Source organism: Varroa destructor, unplaced genomic scaffold (genome assembly GCF_002443255.2).
Source record: "Varroa destructor unplaced genomic scaffold, Vdes_3.0 BEIS01000004.1, whole genome shotgun sequence".
NCBI classification, from domain to species: domain Eukaryota; kingdom Metazoa; phylum Arthropoda; class Arachnida; order Mesostigmata; family Varroidae; genus Varroa; species Varroa destructor.
This window is the reverse complement of record NW_019211457.1, coordinates 19,378,439-19,394,775: the sequence shown is the minus strand read 5'-3', so window position 1 is coordinate 19,394,775 and position 16,337 is coordinate 19,378,439. Positions and strand designations below refer to the sequence as shown.

At 41.1% G+C, this 16,337-nt stretch overlaps 1 protein-coding gene and 1 long non-coding RNA gene across 12 annotated transcripts in view; one reads left to right on the top strand and one right to left on the bottom strand.

Moving 5' to 3' along the window:
• The window catches only part of LOC111249148 (uncharacterized), a 334,604-nt gene that overhangs the window by 190,051 nt on the left and 128,216 nt on the right, over positions 1-16,337 (top strand). For 2 of the 10 annotated variants that reach the window (XM_086987390.1, XM_086987388.1), the window contains exon 1: positions 459-5,911. The exons of 7 other annotated variants lie outside the window; for them this stretch is intronic. In XM_086987390.1, the coding sequence (XP_086843516.1) occupies positions 5,683-5,911 (229 nt within the window). In that variant the 5' untranslated portion in view covers positions 459-5,682. Of the gene's footprint in view, positions 1-458; positions 5,912-16,337 lie in introns of those variants that run through there. One more of the 10 variants, XM_086987389.1, reaches the window with a different exon arrangement.
• Positions 1-16,337, bottom strand: part of LOC111249151 (uncharacterized) — a 34,543-nt gene that overhangs the window by 10,246 nt on the left and 7,960 nt on the right. The window lies entirely within an intron of this gene.

Below are 16,337 nucleotides of genomic sequence, written 5' to 3'. Positions count from 1 at the left end.
GAAGGCTATTATCATGGTCATCATTGACCTCCACGAAAAACAAGCGACTTACATATCAAATTTTGTATGGCTTCGCCTAAGGTCGCAGTAACAAACGTTGTTTTGCGGCCAGTAATAAGCGAAACTTTCTTCCCTATTTCGATATATAAAATTTTATTATTTTTTCCCTATAAAAATCGACTCATGTCACATCCACAAACGGTTTTAAGAGTCATATATAATCTATAGATCGCACGCTTACCTTTGAAAAAGTTTTTAGATATCCGTATCGCTTCGTAGCAAGACGCTTATCGCGAAGAACCATTAAAGAACCACCCCAGCACAGAATATCAAATCTGTTAAATTATTTTTTATGATTCGTCGAGCACTCATAAACGCACTGAACGCATTTAAGTAGCTTGCTTAGGCCACTTTGTTTGTATTTGTGACTTAAGACGGTCTCCGTATGTTCTACATCTATGCAAATAAGCAGGCCCTGTCTTTTTGAGAAATGTACTGTTGTAAACAGCTCACGCCTCAAATGCTATAAATAATAGGCTATGTATATTGAGGCGTCTTAGAGAAGCATTTGCTTCGTTCTTTTCTACTTCCTCTAGAACGGTCTACAAAATCCGACATAAGGCCATTGATACTATCGCTACAAAGCTGCACTTCAATGAAGAACCTCATGCTGCTGATAATCGGCAAGAGGTATAACGGGAACACTGAATCAAGTTAACGAAGTTGACCTTCCCTTGACTCGATGAGACAGAGATGTATGAAAACGTTTAGTACCGGTGATACCAGAAAATGGCCTGCTGCAGGCATGATAGCCGTGGACCGATTCTTAAACCGTAGAAGACCATCGCGTTGATTTTGTTGTTTAGTATAGGAGGCACGATCCCAACAGTAGTTCTCGCCATCGCTGCATTATGATCCGCCTCAGAGCATTCCCTCTAAACAGACAGCAAATCTTCCGATGTTAGGCGATGATTATACACATCAGGCGGGACAAATTAAGGATAAGAGGACGTGTAAACAACGGTACGTTTTCGTTCGTATGGCTTATACAGCAGAAGCATAGAATGAAAAGAATAGCCATCTCAATTGCGAGTGGTTAGGTTATAGTTATATAGAAAAAAAAAAATAGTGACTGTGTTTTTTCCGTCTTCAGTAAGGGCGACTCTTAGAAAGTGTCACAAATCCTATAATCATTGCGAGAAAAAAATATTTTCGCTCTTTTACGTTAAACTTGAGCGGTAAAAACGGCGCTTGGCAAACTCTTCATTTCCACCAACGCTGGCCATGATAGCAGGCGCTTTAGAGAGGTAATCTTTATTCTGTCACAATGGCAATAAAATAACAATAGCCTCAATGTTTGTGATCAGTTAGATCTAGCTCTACATTGAAGTGCAAAGAGATAAGACCGACGGAACACTTACTGCGTGTGTGCAACATCTCTGTGAAGGCAACGATTGCTCACAAAAGAACAGGGGCAGGACTTGACTGCGTAAATAGAAGCTTTCTACTGCTATTGGAAACTTAGCTCAAATACAAACATGCTCGTCAGCTTTAGAAATTAAGCTTGTATAAAAAATCCAATAATGATTAATCTATTGAACCTACAGCTTGCAATGCTCTTCAATTAATAAATGATATTTCAAAACGAATGATAAAAGACTAAAGATTGAAGCAAGCAGTCTCTCTTCTTCGTTCTCGTTCATCACTACATTATCTTGGTATACAATCGACACTGTCTCAAAGATCTAACATCTTTTCCGTACTTCGCCATTGTCTGATGATTTCTATTAACCCAGATTGATGCAAGCGCCAAATGCAAACAAAATGAAAGTTAGTTTTATGCCGCTATGGGTAAAAAGCAGCGAGCGACAGTATTGTTATCGATTCTCGCAAATAGTCGCATCGCCTCCATCTGACGAAAGCTTTCAATGAGAAAAGGGCTCGAAATTTGAAATGCACATCGGAAACCCAGTCTGAGGCCATTCTGCAGTACGACAAGGACATCATCAGACGAATGAACGAAACGATAAACGGAAGAAGAACTCAGAGCGAAAGACTGTCACGTTTTGTCTCAATATTATCATGTCCGTTATCACTGTTCGACTACTGTTCCGTATTCTTCGTTAGGGCAACTCTGATTTGAAAAGTATGGCTGTTTTGTATTCGCCATGAGCTATCCGCTCCTTCCTGCGCTCGAAAATGGCTGGTCGAAATAGTTCTTTTTATATCTTCTGACGACATTACCCTCTTTATTGCTGTTGGAGGGCAAGAAGAAACTAAGCAAAATAAATAGTATGCGTCATTCTCAAGAGTCACGAAGTCGACTTTTGTCTTTTTGGAGGCTGTTCCCACATGATGGCCACAGCACAGATAAAAAAAGAAGGGCCGCGATTACGTTACGATATCGCTCCGCCTGTAGTCAAAGCGCGATTTTTTTTTATTATTTCGGTGTTCGCGCCTTAACCTTACTCATCTTTTCTCAACAGCCTTTGCTGTTTATTCTAATTTCTAGCCTAGTTCAACTGTTCACTACAATTTTGTGACTGAGCCTCTTTCTCGATCTATGTACCTGCGCAAACAAGTTGGGAGAGGAAAAAGCGGCCCCGGATGGGAAAATGGCCTTTCAGCCTATGATAGGTTCAGTTTTATCCTATCGTGCTCACCATTTCTGCCCCAGTTACGGCCAGGGTGATTTTAAAGCGCTCCGGACAGTTAGCTTCGACCGCTGAGCGTGAATAATATAATGGTCAATTACATGCCGCAATATGGGAAGTGCGTTATAAAAATACTTAATATAGAGCGTGGTATAACCACATAAAAGTACTATACTACTATTTGCTTTTATGAGCTACGTGGTAGTAGTTCGAGCTAATTAACACAGACAACCGAATTTGACAATAAGCGCATGAGCAAAGATTCTTCCATGACAAACGGCTGCGTGTGTACTTCGAGAGTTTACGGATACACTTGAGGCCATATTAAAGTTCACAACAAATTCTAGCATATTTCTAGATATCCGTTGGACCAATTTCAGGCATCAAAGACTATCTTTTGGGCTGGTCATCACGTTGCCAACTCACATAGATATGTGGCACTGCTAATGGTTTTTCAAGCAGCAGCCACCAGCGGATGGTAATGGTATGTACTATGAAATAGCACGTGTAGATATATATATACTGTGGGGCCGATATCCATAGCAAATAGCCGCGTATTTTATGCCAAATCGATTGTGATATTGACAGGTAGTAAACCCAGCCTTGGGATTTCTTCCGGCCGCATACGGATTTCTTGATTCGGAAGCAATTTCTTAGCTTGGCACTAGGTGTAGGAAACTCGCTGTCTGCTTTTGGTAGTTAGAAAATTTTCAAAAAAGATTATGACGCGCAAAGCAAATTCACGATGCATACTACACCTGTGGGAATCAAATCTATATGCATATATAGTCCACATTAAATTTGTATATGTATATCCAAAGCGGTCTGAAGTAAACTGCGGGCGGTTCAAAATGTAGGCGAGGAAATTGTAGTCTGCCGAACGCTTCAAACGATGCAAATCAATCCGCACATCATCACGCAGGTATCGCCTGGAAACGGTGCTTTTGAAGCATATGCTAAACATCGAATGTGCCTGACAAGTATACTCTCTTTGAAGGCACCAAGTACGACCTGACACCGGCAGCAGAGGCAAATTTCGCAAGCACTTCTCCAGCCTAATATTGGGCCATCTAGACGAGCTTTCGCAAAATATTCAGAGACACTAGGTCCCATCGAAGTCGATTTAATTTTCAATGAAGGATCTCGCGCCAGGTGAACATCGGTTAATATTCCACAAATAGATCTACGAAACTTATATCATAGATTTAGTACAAAGTCATATTATATTTCAAAATGTACTCACGTTAAAAATTTCCGTAGAATTCCCCGCATTTATTTAGTACCTTCTGATTTATCAGTTAAAAATCATTGCAAACTGTTCCGGCTTTCTTGATCAGTGGATAATTTGGTCGAGCGAAAAAAATCAACGGCACCCGTCACTTGGAGGGTACGTTTTTGTTCCAGTTTCACTGTTCTTATCGGTGTGCTTATAGTATACACACACTTCCAGTGCTTCTGACAGTTCCTATTTTTTTTGTTTTCCAAGGAGCCATCCTGACTGCCTCTCTGCATTTAATGCCTGCTATTGCTGCTCGTGACATTCAAACACCTTTCTTACTAAATACGTTTAATTTGCACTTCATCTTTTAAATATTCACCCGAAATGGCCTAAATCTATAACGCTGCCTCCGTTTTCTCCTCTGAATCGTTTTCTTAGCGCTAGCCGTTTCTGTATTTTATCATGACCTTCTGACGCTACCGCAGCCAGGACCCGTTCCTCTTTCCTGAATGGTTCAGCCTGTTCTGGCCTATCGGCAAAACCAACTCTGTGTTTTTCCTATTGTTAGCGCAGTCGAAGAAGTGAACGAAGAGGGGGGAAACTTTCTAAATCTGTCCTTTTCACAAAATAGTGAACTAAATTACTTCATGGTTGCATAGCACCTTCCATATAATGGAAATCTTACATGAAGCTCCAAGGATCATATCATATATGAAATGTCAAGTGTGATTCCCTCAATTTATTAACGCAGTATGAACGCTGTCAAGCAAATGCTAACTACCAGCCTTCGTATATGCAAGGCCTGCGCGGGCCCCATACTGGTACACAAGCTTGCCTTTATAAAAATAATAGAAAAACGGCTCTAGTAAGGTAGTACGGCCTAAGGCCTACCGAAACGACACTAAAGAAGGGGGAGCCACAAAATGAGCCTTGCACAGCTCACTCCATCTGGTGGAAAAAAAAGTTACTTTCGTTTACGCGCGCCGTTTCTTCGTTCTTTCCTTTCTCTCTTTCCATCCATCTTCGTCTCCTCGTCGTTAATCCAACGTCCGTTCACCCTAAGCGTCTTCTGCTATTCTGCAGTTACCGAGACCATTGATGGGGCGATTACGCAATGGCGAAGGGCATTCGGAGCTTTTGGCAGAGTGAAATATGCTTTGAAACTAAATTTTATTAGGGTTAGTTAGATCTCTTAGGGAGTCGTTATTAACTATACGGTAGAACAAGACCATCGCACAAAGACGCACGATTCCTTTCAGTGCGGTTTGCGAGGACAACTTGCAGCGAATGAGGCCACTTCTTGTACGGATTTATTCATCCTGGTTGACGAATCGTAATCTTGTCGCAACTATATACGCCATTATCTTTATAGAGAAAGAGAGCGGAACCCTGTCCAGCATAGAAGGCTAAACGGAAGGGGAAGTTCTAGAGGTGCCTTTCCAGACAATGACCATCTGCTATAATGTGCCACGTATCCAGCATTGCAATACGCAATTAATGGAAAACCATCGAACTGAAGATTAAATTATGAGGGCTTGTAGCAGCCGTGGTTTTGCCGCATGTCAAGCTTTAGTTGCGATTAAGAACTTCTATTATAGAAGAAGAACCGGATAATTACATAAAAGAATCATCATTCGTTCGGCAAAGCCAACAAACATCTGCATGTGTATGTAGGCGTACTGCTTTTCAACACAATTTTCGAAGCATATGTCTCAAACTATTTGTGGCCGCCATTTACCAGTTGCGCATAATTCATCGTTGTCATACCTACATCTATAGGAGTAAGTGAGATCAGTGCTTCCTGGCGTTATGATCTACCGTTACATGTATCTCGTGAAGAAAGACGGCCATGAATCCGACTGCGAAGATTCGAGTTCTGGGGATGAACTCGAAAAGAGTCTGGATAATCCGCCAAAACATCTTCCAGCGCACCTGCATAACGGTCAAGAGCACTCTTCCGGAATTAAACCGCTGACAGCGCCACCCCTTAAACCGGGCAAAAGTCAAGAGCAACAGAAATCGCATCCACCCCCTAAAGGTAAGGTACTCGATGGATCAACTGACTATATGAAAAGGTTGTAAGAGTAATTTCCGAAATCGGATTAAGTGCGTGACACGTAAGAAGACCTATGCAAACCTCAACATACGTGCCCAAATACTGACAGGCGTAATATAGCATTTTGCAAGTTCTCAGATTCCATAATCCTGCTACGTGCATATTAGAGCATTACTCATCAAGCTCTCTAATAGAACTCGAAGTTTTAGAGTACAAGAAGCATGTTACGATATCGATTAGACTTGAGGCCTTCTCATTAGAAGAAGAGGCATGAAGATGTGATGATTGTCCATTAAGCGCGTTTGAATCAAGATACTTATAGATTGCCTGAATTCGCTGAGCATTCTCACTACCAAATACGCCAATTCGGTCCCCATCCCGTGACGATACCTCTTTAGCGTCGGTCAAGTATTTTATTTACTGATATAGCATGGACTCACATAAATTAGCAATACGTCAGAACATCAGTACATTAAAACGTTGGCAGGGGATCCTTTTCTCCTACAGCCTAAATATATACTAGAAACAAAAAAAAAAAAAGAACGCTTCGCCCATTCACCAACACGTGAACTAGTTGCCTCTTGGTTAGGCCTTCGCGAGAACCTACTCGTTTTCTATCGCTATCCGTTTGAGTACCGTTGTAGACGCTCATGTTGTCGATATGACGTCGTTCAGCCGTCAGCATCTAGTACGATTACGTTAGATTTCCATTTCCACCAGAGTGAGCAAGTACTCACTCTTTCGAATTGCTTAACCCGCTCGTAGTGGATCTCCAGACGTTGGACGGATAAATGTACACTTGAGTGCGCACGCTCACCGAATTCTCTAGTAACAAAACGAGTTCTATACACGAACAAGCTAATCTTCTCTCAATGCGATAGCGACTGCTGAAGCAGCAGCCGGCGTCATGCAGTCGTAGGTTACTCGAACTAATTGTTAGCTTAAGCGACTGCCAGATACAGACGCTGCTGACTCAGTAGTCGACATCGTCTTGACCAACGGATTGTTCCACTTTCCATTAACTGGAGTAGTGAATCGTTAGTTAGTTGCTAGGGTGCTGATAGGGAGTGCCGTACTCGATGTGACAAGCGTACACGGGGGCTCGAAGCCGGGGGACCATATGGTACGAGGGAATAGCGCCAGCTGTGGTGGCTCTCTCTTTCCTTTATGGTATCTAGGGTGGGGGTCCATGTGCCTACGACTGGCACTTTCTTTCCCTAGTTCGCTTTTGTTTTGAGATCAGGACCCTCTTCAGATGAATCTTCTTCCTTCTCGTGGGGACTCGAGCGCAAAGTCGCTCTGTAGACATTATATAGCAGCTGCCGATGGCGTCGGATTCGTTGCAGCTATTGCTTCGCTTACACAACGATACGGAAGTGCCTGGAAGGCTGTAATCGCTATAACGGTGTTGTTCTTGTACCCTTCGCGCGAGTCCTGCGCGCTTACATATGCCTTTCCCAGTGCTTTTCTTTTCAGAAAAAAAAAAACCAAATGTCACGGCCAGCTGAACGGCTGGCTGCGTTTCGGCCACTAAGAAGAAACCCAGAATGCATTTACTAGCAGCTGCGTGAAGGCGGCCAGAGTGCAACGTAGAACCTCGCTGTGTTGTACCACAAAAACCCACATCGCACAACCGAACAGTAGCACTCAGAACCACAAAGCGCTACAAAACGGATGGCCATAGGATGCAGTGACACCACTGACAGACGCTAAGAAATAGTTTGCGCATGTGCTGGCGTTAACGTAAATATTTTGCAAAGCTACCTTCTGTAAGGAGCAAGTTATTACACACAAAAAAAGGAGGGTACCTAGTGAAATAAACGTACCTAGTACGCTGTGTAGTGTATAGACTGAACGTGATTTTTTTAAAGCATGGTGCAAGTCATCTAGTTTAGAAACAAGGCTAATTTTTAAGGCACTGATCAGCATCGTGATTTTTGGTGTTCGTTTATAGGCAACAAAGGGCAATAGTAAAGGTATTATCGAATTTGACATTTATTGAGATTTTGTTGTGTTTACGCAAGACGTATTTATAAAGTTCGAATATCGCCATTCGTACCTTAATTGACATACACTAGTTTTTGCCGTTCCTAAGTCGATTATTAGTTTTAGCCAAATAAACTATTTTCGAAATACTGCCGGTTCTAAGTGAGAATCCTTAATTGACGAATTTAATTTAAGAATTGAGATACTGTACAAAGCGAGCCTAGGGATTATTTGGGTCTTTCACTATGGATTTTTGAATGCTTCAATGGTTCTAATTTAATTAAGATGGTTTATGATTAGTGAGATGCAGCGGACGCAGTTTTTGAGTTGTGACTGTTACTTCATGCGGAAAGGACCTTCTTCTTAAGACCAAATACAGGGTCACAAACTTACGTTTATATCACGACGAATAAATAGGGATATTTAATTTGACGGCGTTACTTTATACATATCACATAAACGTTCTGCCAGTTTCGGTCAAGAGTACGCCTTAGTGGAACTGTTGAATGAAGTTTCCTTGAAACACGTGAGAATTGCAGCTAGTTACATACTGTGACGTCCAAAGAGAGAAGGTAAAGTAATCCTCAATATTCTTCATGGTGTTAATTAGTGTTCTATTTTGATATCTGTCGTCTAGTCAAAACTTTGCCCTCTGCCTTATGTGGAAGTTGATACTACAAGCGTTAAACAGAATTAAGCTTTTATGGACAAAAGCAAATCAGTTAATTAGGTACTGACTTAAGGAACGTTCGAAATACGTAACGTGAATAGGCTATAGCTAACGTGCATACTGCTGGCCAGCCTGACGTAATGAGATAGGACATCTCTTGACTTATTCGTGTTACAAAAGGTTCTGTATTCTGATGGTCGAATCTCTATCAATTGAATAGAAATAAATCATCACCGATTGACATTAGAGTTCTCATGTCATTTTACTATTATTGTTGCGTAAGCTCCTTTGGTCTTTTTCGCTCCCCGCTTCTACGATTTTGTTTTGTACATTACTGATACATTAGATAATATCCCGAAAACACATGTTCTGCAACGACTGTGGCCTGCCAAGAAGATACAATGCTATAGAACGTCGATAACAAAAACGCGAAGGAATAAGCATTGTCCAAATAATCATCTAAAGTTAAACAGCCACCCATCTAGCCACCATGGTGAGTTTAGGCCGCAAGTGAGCTACTTGGTCGTCGTTTCTACTTTTCGACACACATAATGCCTTCCGTATTGCGCATGTCGGATGCTTGGCGGCGCCAACAGGCATTAGCTAGACAAGAACCATTCCTGTTTTTATTTCTATTGGTATATCGACGTGTCGGATTGCGTCTGACAAACAATTCTGTTGGTTTCAACCGCTGTATGTAGGATAGAAGGGCCGGAAGGTTCTCCAGCGCTAAACGGGTTCGAGTTTTACAGACGACGTCGCTAGCGATAGCCGTCTACATACGACAATGGTACATGTACAGAAGAAAAAGCGATCTCGACACAGTCCTAAGAAAGAGGAACGGTCTGTCCTTAATTCGCCAGACAGAATCGTGGTCTGCCTCTCAAATCGCGCTACGCGCCCAGATCAAGAGGATAGGCCGTTTGCCCAGGCAAGCTGTTCAGGCACCGGTACTGAATACTTTCCAGGCCGCCATGCCATCCATATACCCAATATAGATGTCTAGAAGTACATATATATATATACTTGGTTGCGGAAAAATTGCTATCCGGTTTTAAGCCGACATTTGAGCGAATATTTTTTATTTTAAACTAATTCTTCACATGTGCCGTTTTAACCAGTGACCTTCTGCCATTGTTTTGCTGACGCCATAATTCCACCAGTGTAGAACTTCTGTAGTTTCTAAGTTAAACATTGTGTCAAGTAATATCTGTATTCCTCCATTGAAGCAAAATTAATACCATTAAGGGCGTTCCACAGTGACTGGAACAGATAATCTTTCGGTTATGCAAGATTCGGCCTATACGGCGGATGCATTGAGATTTCTCATTGAAGCTCTCTCAATTTTTGCCGGATGTGGCCTGCGGAAAACGACGCCTTTTTCGTTCAGTGGCTTCAGTCGATGCTTTTTCAATGGCTTGCTATAATCTTGTTATTTGTTGATAATAGCAGTAGTCTAAACTAATTGCTCTACCAGACGCCAGCCACTCATAATACACAGTTGCTTTCGAAGCCCACCAAGCACGGAGCACCACCTCCGTTTGTCATAGATTTTTTTATACCTTTTATTTACATATCGTTGTTGTATGTGATCCACTATCCATTAACGCTTTCAGAAACGAGCTGATTTCATTGCGCTTCTGCAGCCTTATCAATAGTTTTGTCCGCAACTAGTCTGCCTAGAACGAGAACGACAGGATTATGTTGGCAATAAAAAGCGAAATTTCCATTATAGATCAGGGCAGCATTTACGACTTTACCATTATCGAATTGTAAAGTATAGCAAACTTTTGCAATCTTCTTTAAAAGCTTAAGGCAGAATGAAGATCCGATGCGATTCATATTGCTATCTCGGCTTGAAGTCATGTAGTTTGACTGTTAATTTCGAGTACTCGGTATGAATCCTACGGAATTCGTTCTCCTTTGCTTCTTTTATTGGAGCGGATGTTAACATAACGTTCTCACGAAGATACGGTAGCTGCCCTCCTTTTCCAAATTTAACCTTGATCATAACTGTCAACCAGATGACAGATACTGCGTAGACACGATAGTCAACAAAGGGTCAATCAAGCCAAGGTCACAGCGAAGCTCTAACGGTCAATCAGTGCATTCTAAAAGGACGTATTAACAGTCAGTCGGCCAAATTTTTTTGCGCTGCCCAAAGTAATCTCCTTTACTGACACAAACCACATATGCCAATTTTTTTCTTTGTCACTAAAAGCACAGTCCTAAATGTCATTACTCAGTCCCCGTATATACGTGGACTTAGCTTTAAGAAATCGAAATATTACATGATCCATCAGGATCAATGATCCATGACAGTCTATATACATACATATAACTTCCTTCGAACTTCTTACTATTATATGTAAGTGCAGATAATTGTGTTTTTATGTAACTCTTATAAACTGATCTAGCTATGATTTGGCAAAGTCTGCTTTTCGGCTCACAGCTTGATAGGGATGTAATGAGCAGGTCAAGAAAGCGGAATTGATATTTTACGTTAACTTATTAATTGCTGAAGATAGTCAACGATTTAAGAATACATTTTTTTAGAACACTCTTCTTGATGAAATGATCCTTAAATTTAATATGAGACGCGCAAAATACCTTGTGAGAAAAACATATAGAGAAGAATACGCTGTTATTCGTCCTTAAATGAATGACTATTCGTTTAAACGCTGTTAGGCCTTAAAACATTAGTATTTGGCAGGCGAAAACAGTGATCTGTTGACTGGAAACATCGCGTTACATTGTAAATTGTTGCTCTGTTACTGGGCTGTTCCAGTAACAGATGACGGCCTAACTTTTCATGCCATTCGCTAAGCCAATTCCGGCTTATATCAACTCTGCAAGATGCAAACAAACCTCAAAGGGAATTAGATGTAGCAATAATTCTTCGCTAAACTTCCAATCAATGTGCCATTTACCATAGCATTCACTTATGTAAATTGTTTACAACTTCATTTTGGCAATAACAGAGGCCGTTTACGTTTAACGTCCCCAGCGAAACAGTAAGTGGTCTTTATGTGATGTAGAGGTCAGTCTTTGAAAGAGATCCAGACAATATATGTACATGCCGTTATATGCGTAGATTAGAGAGTAGAAAGACAAAGAACAAGGTTCAAATGTACCGGGGATCCTGTAGCACGTAATGGTACCCCAAAAGGAGGTGATAAATCACGATGCATGCTGCCAGTGGCTACGAAGGGAGCTCGTAGTAGAGTTTGTAGCGTTTTTAAACGCTACGCAGAGGTGTACGGAGCGTATGGCCGTGATCTTGAGGACCCTAAACGAAGGTCTTTCGTAAGTGTCATCTTTAATCGTAAGCGTAGTGTATAAAATCGTCGGAGCTCATATAGGCTATAGTACAGGTTATAGAAATGACTTTTCACTCAAAATTTTACGTTTTCCAGATTGAAACGTTTGTCCAATTATTTCAAAAATCCAGTTACTATTATTATTCACGAAATCTTGCTCAATAACATATTCGTATTGAGCACCTAATAAGAACATATCTTGGATTTATTGTTCGCATAGCTTATTTCGTTCCATGTTTCAGCGTAGCCTATCATTAGTTGCAGGTTTTCTAGGGCAACAACAAAAATCCAAAGTTGCTCGCTTCTTCGATATGACCCTTATTCAAGCTCTATCTCACAAGTTCCAATAGTACACCTTGCCTTATAAACAAAGTACGAGTCGATTCCTCCTGCTCATCGGGGTAACATCGTCTGCTGCGCTTAAAAATTACGATTTAATCATTATTATATTTTTTTTTTTGCCTCCAAAACGGAGTTGTCATCCCTCTAGTCATAATGTGATATATAAGGGGAAAAAACAGGTTTAAAAAGCACCGCGCGAGTACTCTTAAAGATGTCTTCTATTTTTTTACATTTGTCGAACACCGCTGGACAGACCAGCCTTAAGTCTTTATGAGCACTGAGAAAGTAAAATATAATATAGCCTCCTTTTTTAAATTTAGGACCACTCTCCCCCTTTACAAAAAGCTAAACTCTTCAGCAGAAAGCGGACGACACCACTTAGAAAATTAATATTCGTTCATTGTTATAGGATATATTCGATCGAAGTCATATTCATTTAGCAAACCATCATCGGTTCATTGTTGTAGTCCGCTATCCTAGTCGGTATAATGGAAGGCAGTGTGAGTAAATGAAATGAAATGAAAGGTGCTTCCTAGTACCAGTGGTTCAGGCTTAGCGCACACGTTTATAAGCTGATTAATGAATAGAGGTCAAGCTGTCGAAAATAATCTTATAGTTTGACTATATGTACATGTTACCAGTCCCATGCATGAAGCCGCTTATATTAGAGTGAAAGCTCCTCTGTCTGTCACAAAGCGTAATTCAGAGAATCGGAGCGACGATCCTAATGTGGCTATGATCTTGGACAAGAATGAGCCTTCAGCGTTCCATGCTTAAGCATTTTTGTTCATATTAATAATTAAGTTCAGCCCTTGTGACCCTTGGTATATACCTCGACTAAACTGTTAGGAATACCGTGCAAACTAAGCCCACCCAATGCAGAAAATACCGAAGACTCTGTTTTGGTATACTAGGCATATTATGTTTACTGACTGAAGTCCCTTAACAGGAACTACGTTTCTCTCGAAGGCTTTCTATTGCAAATAATGAAAAAATGCTCATAATGTTTTCAAGCCGCTAAATTCCACATAGCAATATTTCAAAAACCAACTAGGTTGCTATCTCAATGCGCAAACTCGTGTGGTCTTCGAAGGCATTATTTCCCAAACCTTTCAAGGCAGGCCAAAGAGGAAGGACAAAACGCGCACGTTGGATATGACCAGACCCATTCGGTACCATAAATTTTTACAACCACGATGGTTGTACCCGTTAGTTCTCCATGTCGAATTGGTTTTAGGGTCATTCGCACCAACGGCTGCAGTCGCTGGGCACGTCTAGCCTCAGACTGTGCCGATGCCAGCCGACCACTTGGCACCGAGTGTTGAAGTTTACGGCACTTCGAATGGCTTAACACAGGCGTTTGTTTGGGGGAAAATAAATTTCGCATACGTTCAATGTCGAAACCTTTAAAACGTTTTGCATGTTAAGCGCATGCGAAACCCGTCACCGGTTTTTCCGGTCCTCAAACCAGATCTCGTTACGTTGCTAACTAGACCACCGTTTTATCTATTTAGGCAGCATTTTTTTCCATTACAAAAGTTATGGAATTATTAAGAAGATCCTTCCGATGCAACGATTCGTGTTGTTGAAATAGCAATTGGAACGTTTACTAGTGATACTTCATCAAATCAGTCATCCAACGCACTGTCGACTAAACTGTTACCCGTTCAGCTATTGACAGCGATGAATTTCAAGGAACCAAATCTTTTTTCTTATTTAGTTGAAATATATTCGGTCTGTAGTAGGATAATAAATGAGTACGATAGCTGTTCAAATAATTGGCTAGGCCCCCTGGGGGCCGAACCTTGTGAGCTCGGCAATGTTTTTGAATGATCAATAAAGTGACTCTTTCGTAGCAGTTGACTGCCATCCGTTGCCTCCTAAGCTAATTACGCTAATTAAGCGACGTGCCAAAACAATTATTTTTGACTCATAAATTGGTACGTATCAGCGTTTAAAATGCTTCGAGTTGTACGTCCGGTGCGACAGGACGTTGTATTGCAGGACAACTGGCTCTCAGAGCGAATAAGGAATGTGCCCACATACAATTTCGCGCCCCATATACCCCTTGGATCAATACCTACATTCTAACGTCTAGCATCGAATTATTACAAAGCTATATTTGTGTAAACCCTGATATAAGCAAGGTACGCGCATTCTTTCAGTAAACATCTATTCGAATATAGATAGTGTAATTGTACCGTAGAGGTTCGACTATCTTGAATAGAGCGAAGATCTTCCGCACGCTTAATAGGTTTGCGGCCGCTCTGCAGTGAGCTTCTTTTCCTCTCGCTGATCCGAAATTGTTGACTTTTGTTGTTTCCGAAATTATTTAAATGAGATCTCGCGTTTCGTCCAGACTTTGCTATAGATTCCTATGCTACAGATGAGGAAGTATTGTGATACGATTTGCAAGATTTATGAGACATATTTATGTGGAAAAACAATTTTGACGACGGAAACAACTAAAAATCATTGAGCATTACATCAAACTAATGCAAGTAAAGCGATAATTAATGGCAACTTGAACATAGCTTCCAGTTGCGGCGCTTAGTATGCATAACAGAATCACTTCTTAAAAACATGAGTATGTTTGTAATAGAAATTTTCAACGTCCTAATTGTTGTACGAAATTTCGTTGCGATAATGAGCAAAATCTGCCAGAATGTTCATAAAAACAGTTGGCCCTGACCGTCATGAGTTTCTCGAGCACACAAAGTGACGTACCGTCCACAAACCTACAACGACCTGCATATACGCATAATTTGGCTACACGAAACAAGGGGCTTTGACATGGGCAGATAGAAATGAGAATCGAGAAAAGCGAAGGAAAAAAGGAATACTTATTCGTTTTTACTTTGTCGCTTGGTTACTAGCCTAACTAGAAGGACGATAATGGAAAACAAATATATAGTTGTCTTACTGAGAAATACGACTGTCCCTGTGATAAATAGTCTTCTTCTATTTTCTTGGCAATGCTCATCTAACCCAGTTACACGGTTGAAGTCACACCAAGGTTACTTAGATGACTTCTAATACAACGTCACTGTGAAATATATAAAGGTTGGGAGCAATGAGGAAGAGGCATAAAGCAGTGCGTAAGGGTATAAAGGACTTAGGAAACTGAGGACAGCGCAACGTTTTGGAGGGCAAATAGCTTCAGTTGGCTTCGATTCGTGTGCTATTCTTCATGGTCACAAGCGGCAGAGACGGTAGGCCTAAAAACAGATCTACAGTGACCGATGACTACCCCTGCTAATAGAATCATTGCTATTACAGAGGTAAAGTCAGCCCCTACACAACTGGACAGGTCATAATGAGCTGCTCTATACTATTGTTGTTGTTCTTGTTGCTGCTGCTGCCATCAAGAGAAAGTGTATCGCGATGCAGCTTGTCGAAGAAAACTTGCTACTACGCATAATAACACTGCTAGGCAAAGGACGGAGTTGACAAGAAACCTATGTTCAACGATCAAGCAGTTACGAGGGAAATGAACAAAGGTTCAAAGGTAAAACAAAAATAACTAGTCGTGCATGGCGATGCACGAGTGCACGTGATATGCGTCGAAATGAAGTATCGACTATTAATCGGGAGAATGGAGAAAGACATTTGAGTCATACAAGTTAATCGTAACTTTTCCCTAGGTAGCACCTGCTTTGGCAGAGGGCCAGGGTAGCGGGTACGGGTTGTGAGGAAACCTCATTGATCGTGGGATATCGCTGTGGGAACTGGCGACCAACGTCTTAGTGATGGGCATACATTAAGGATATGAGTTCGGATAGACGGAAGTAAAAGAGGAAAAAGGAAAGTGGCTACGCCGGGGGCGATTACGCCTTGTTTATACGGACACAAATAGTCGCTGTTTATCGCAGCAGGAAAAGCTCACTTTTAGCATATATAGCACATACATTTAGTTTCTATCCATTTCAGATAGTTACGTAGACACAAAAGACAGAGAAAGCGTCTACCAGATGACCGCAAACCAGGACCGAATGATAAAAACACGAATTTAAGAGGAGGAACGATATTTACGAGATTTAAGTCCTTAACATAATAATAAATTTATTTCCTTTATACACAAAAAGAAACT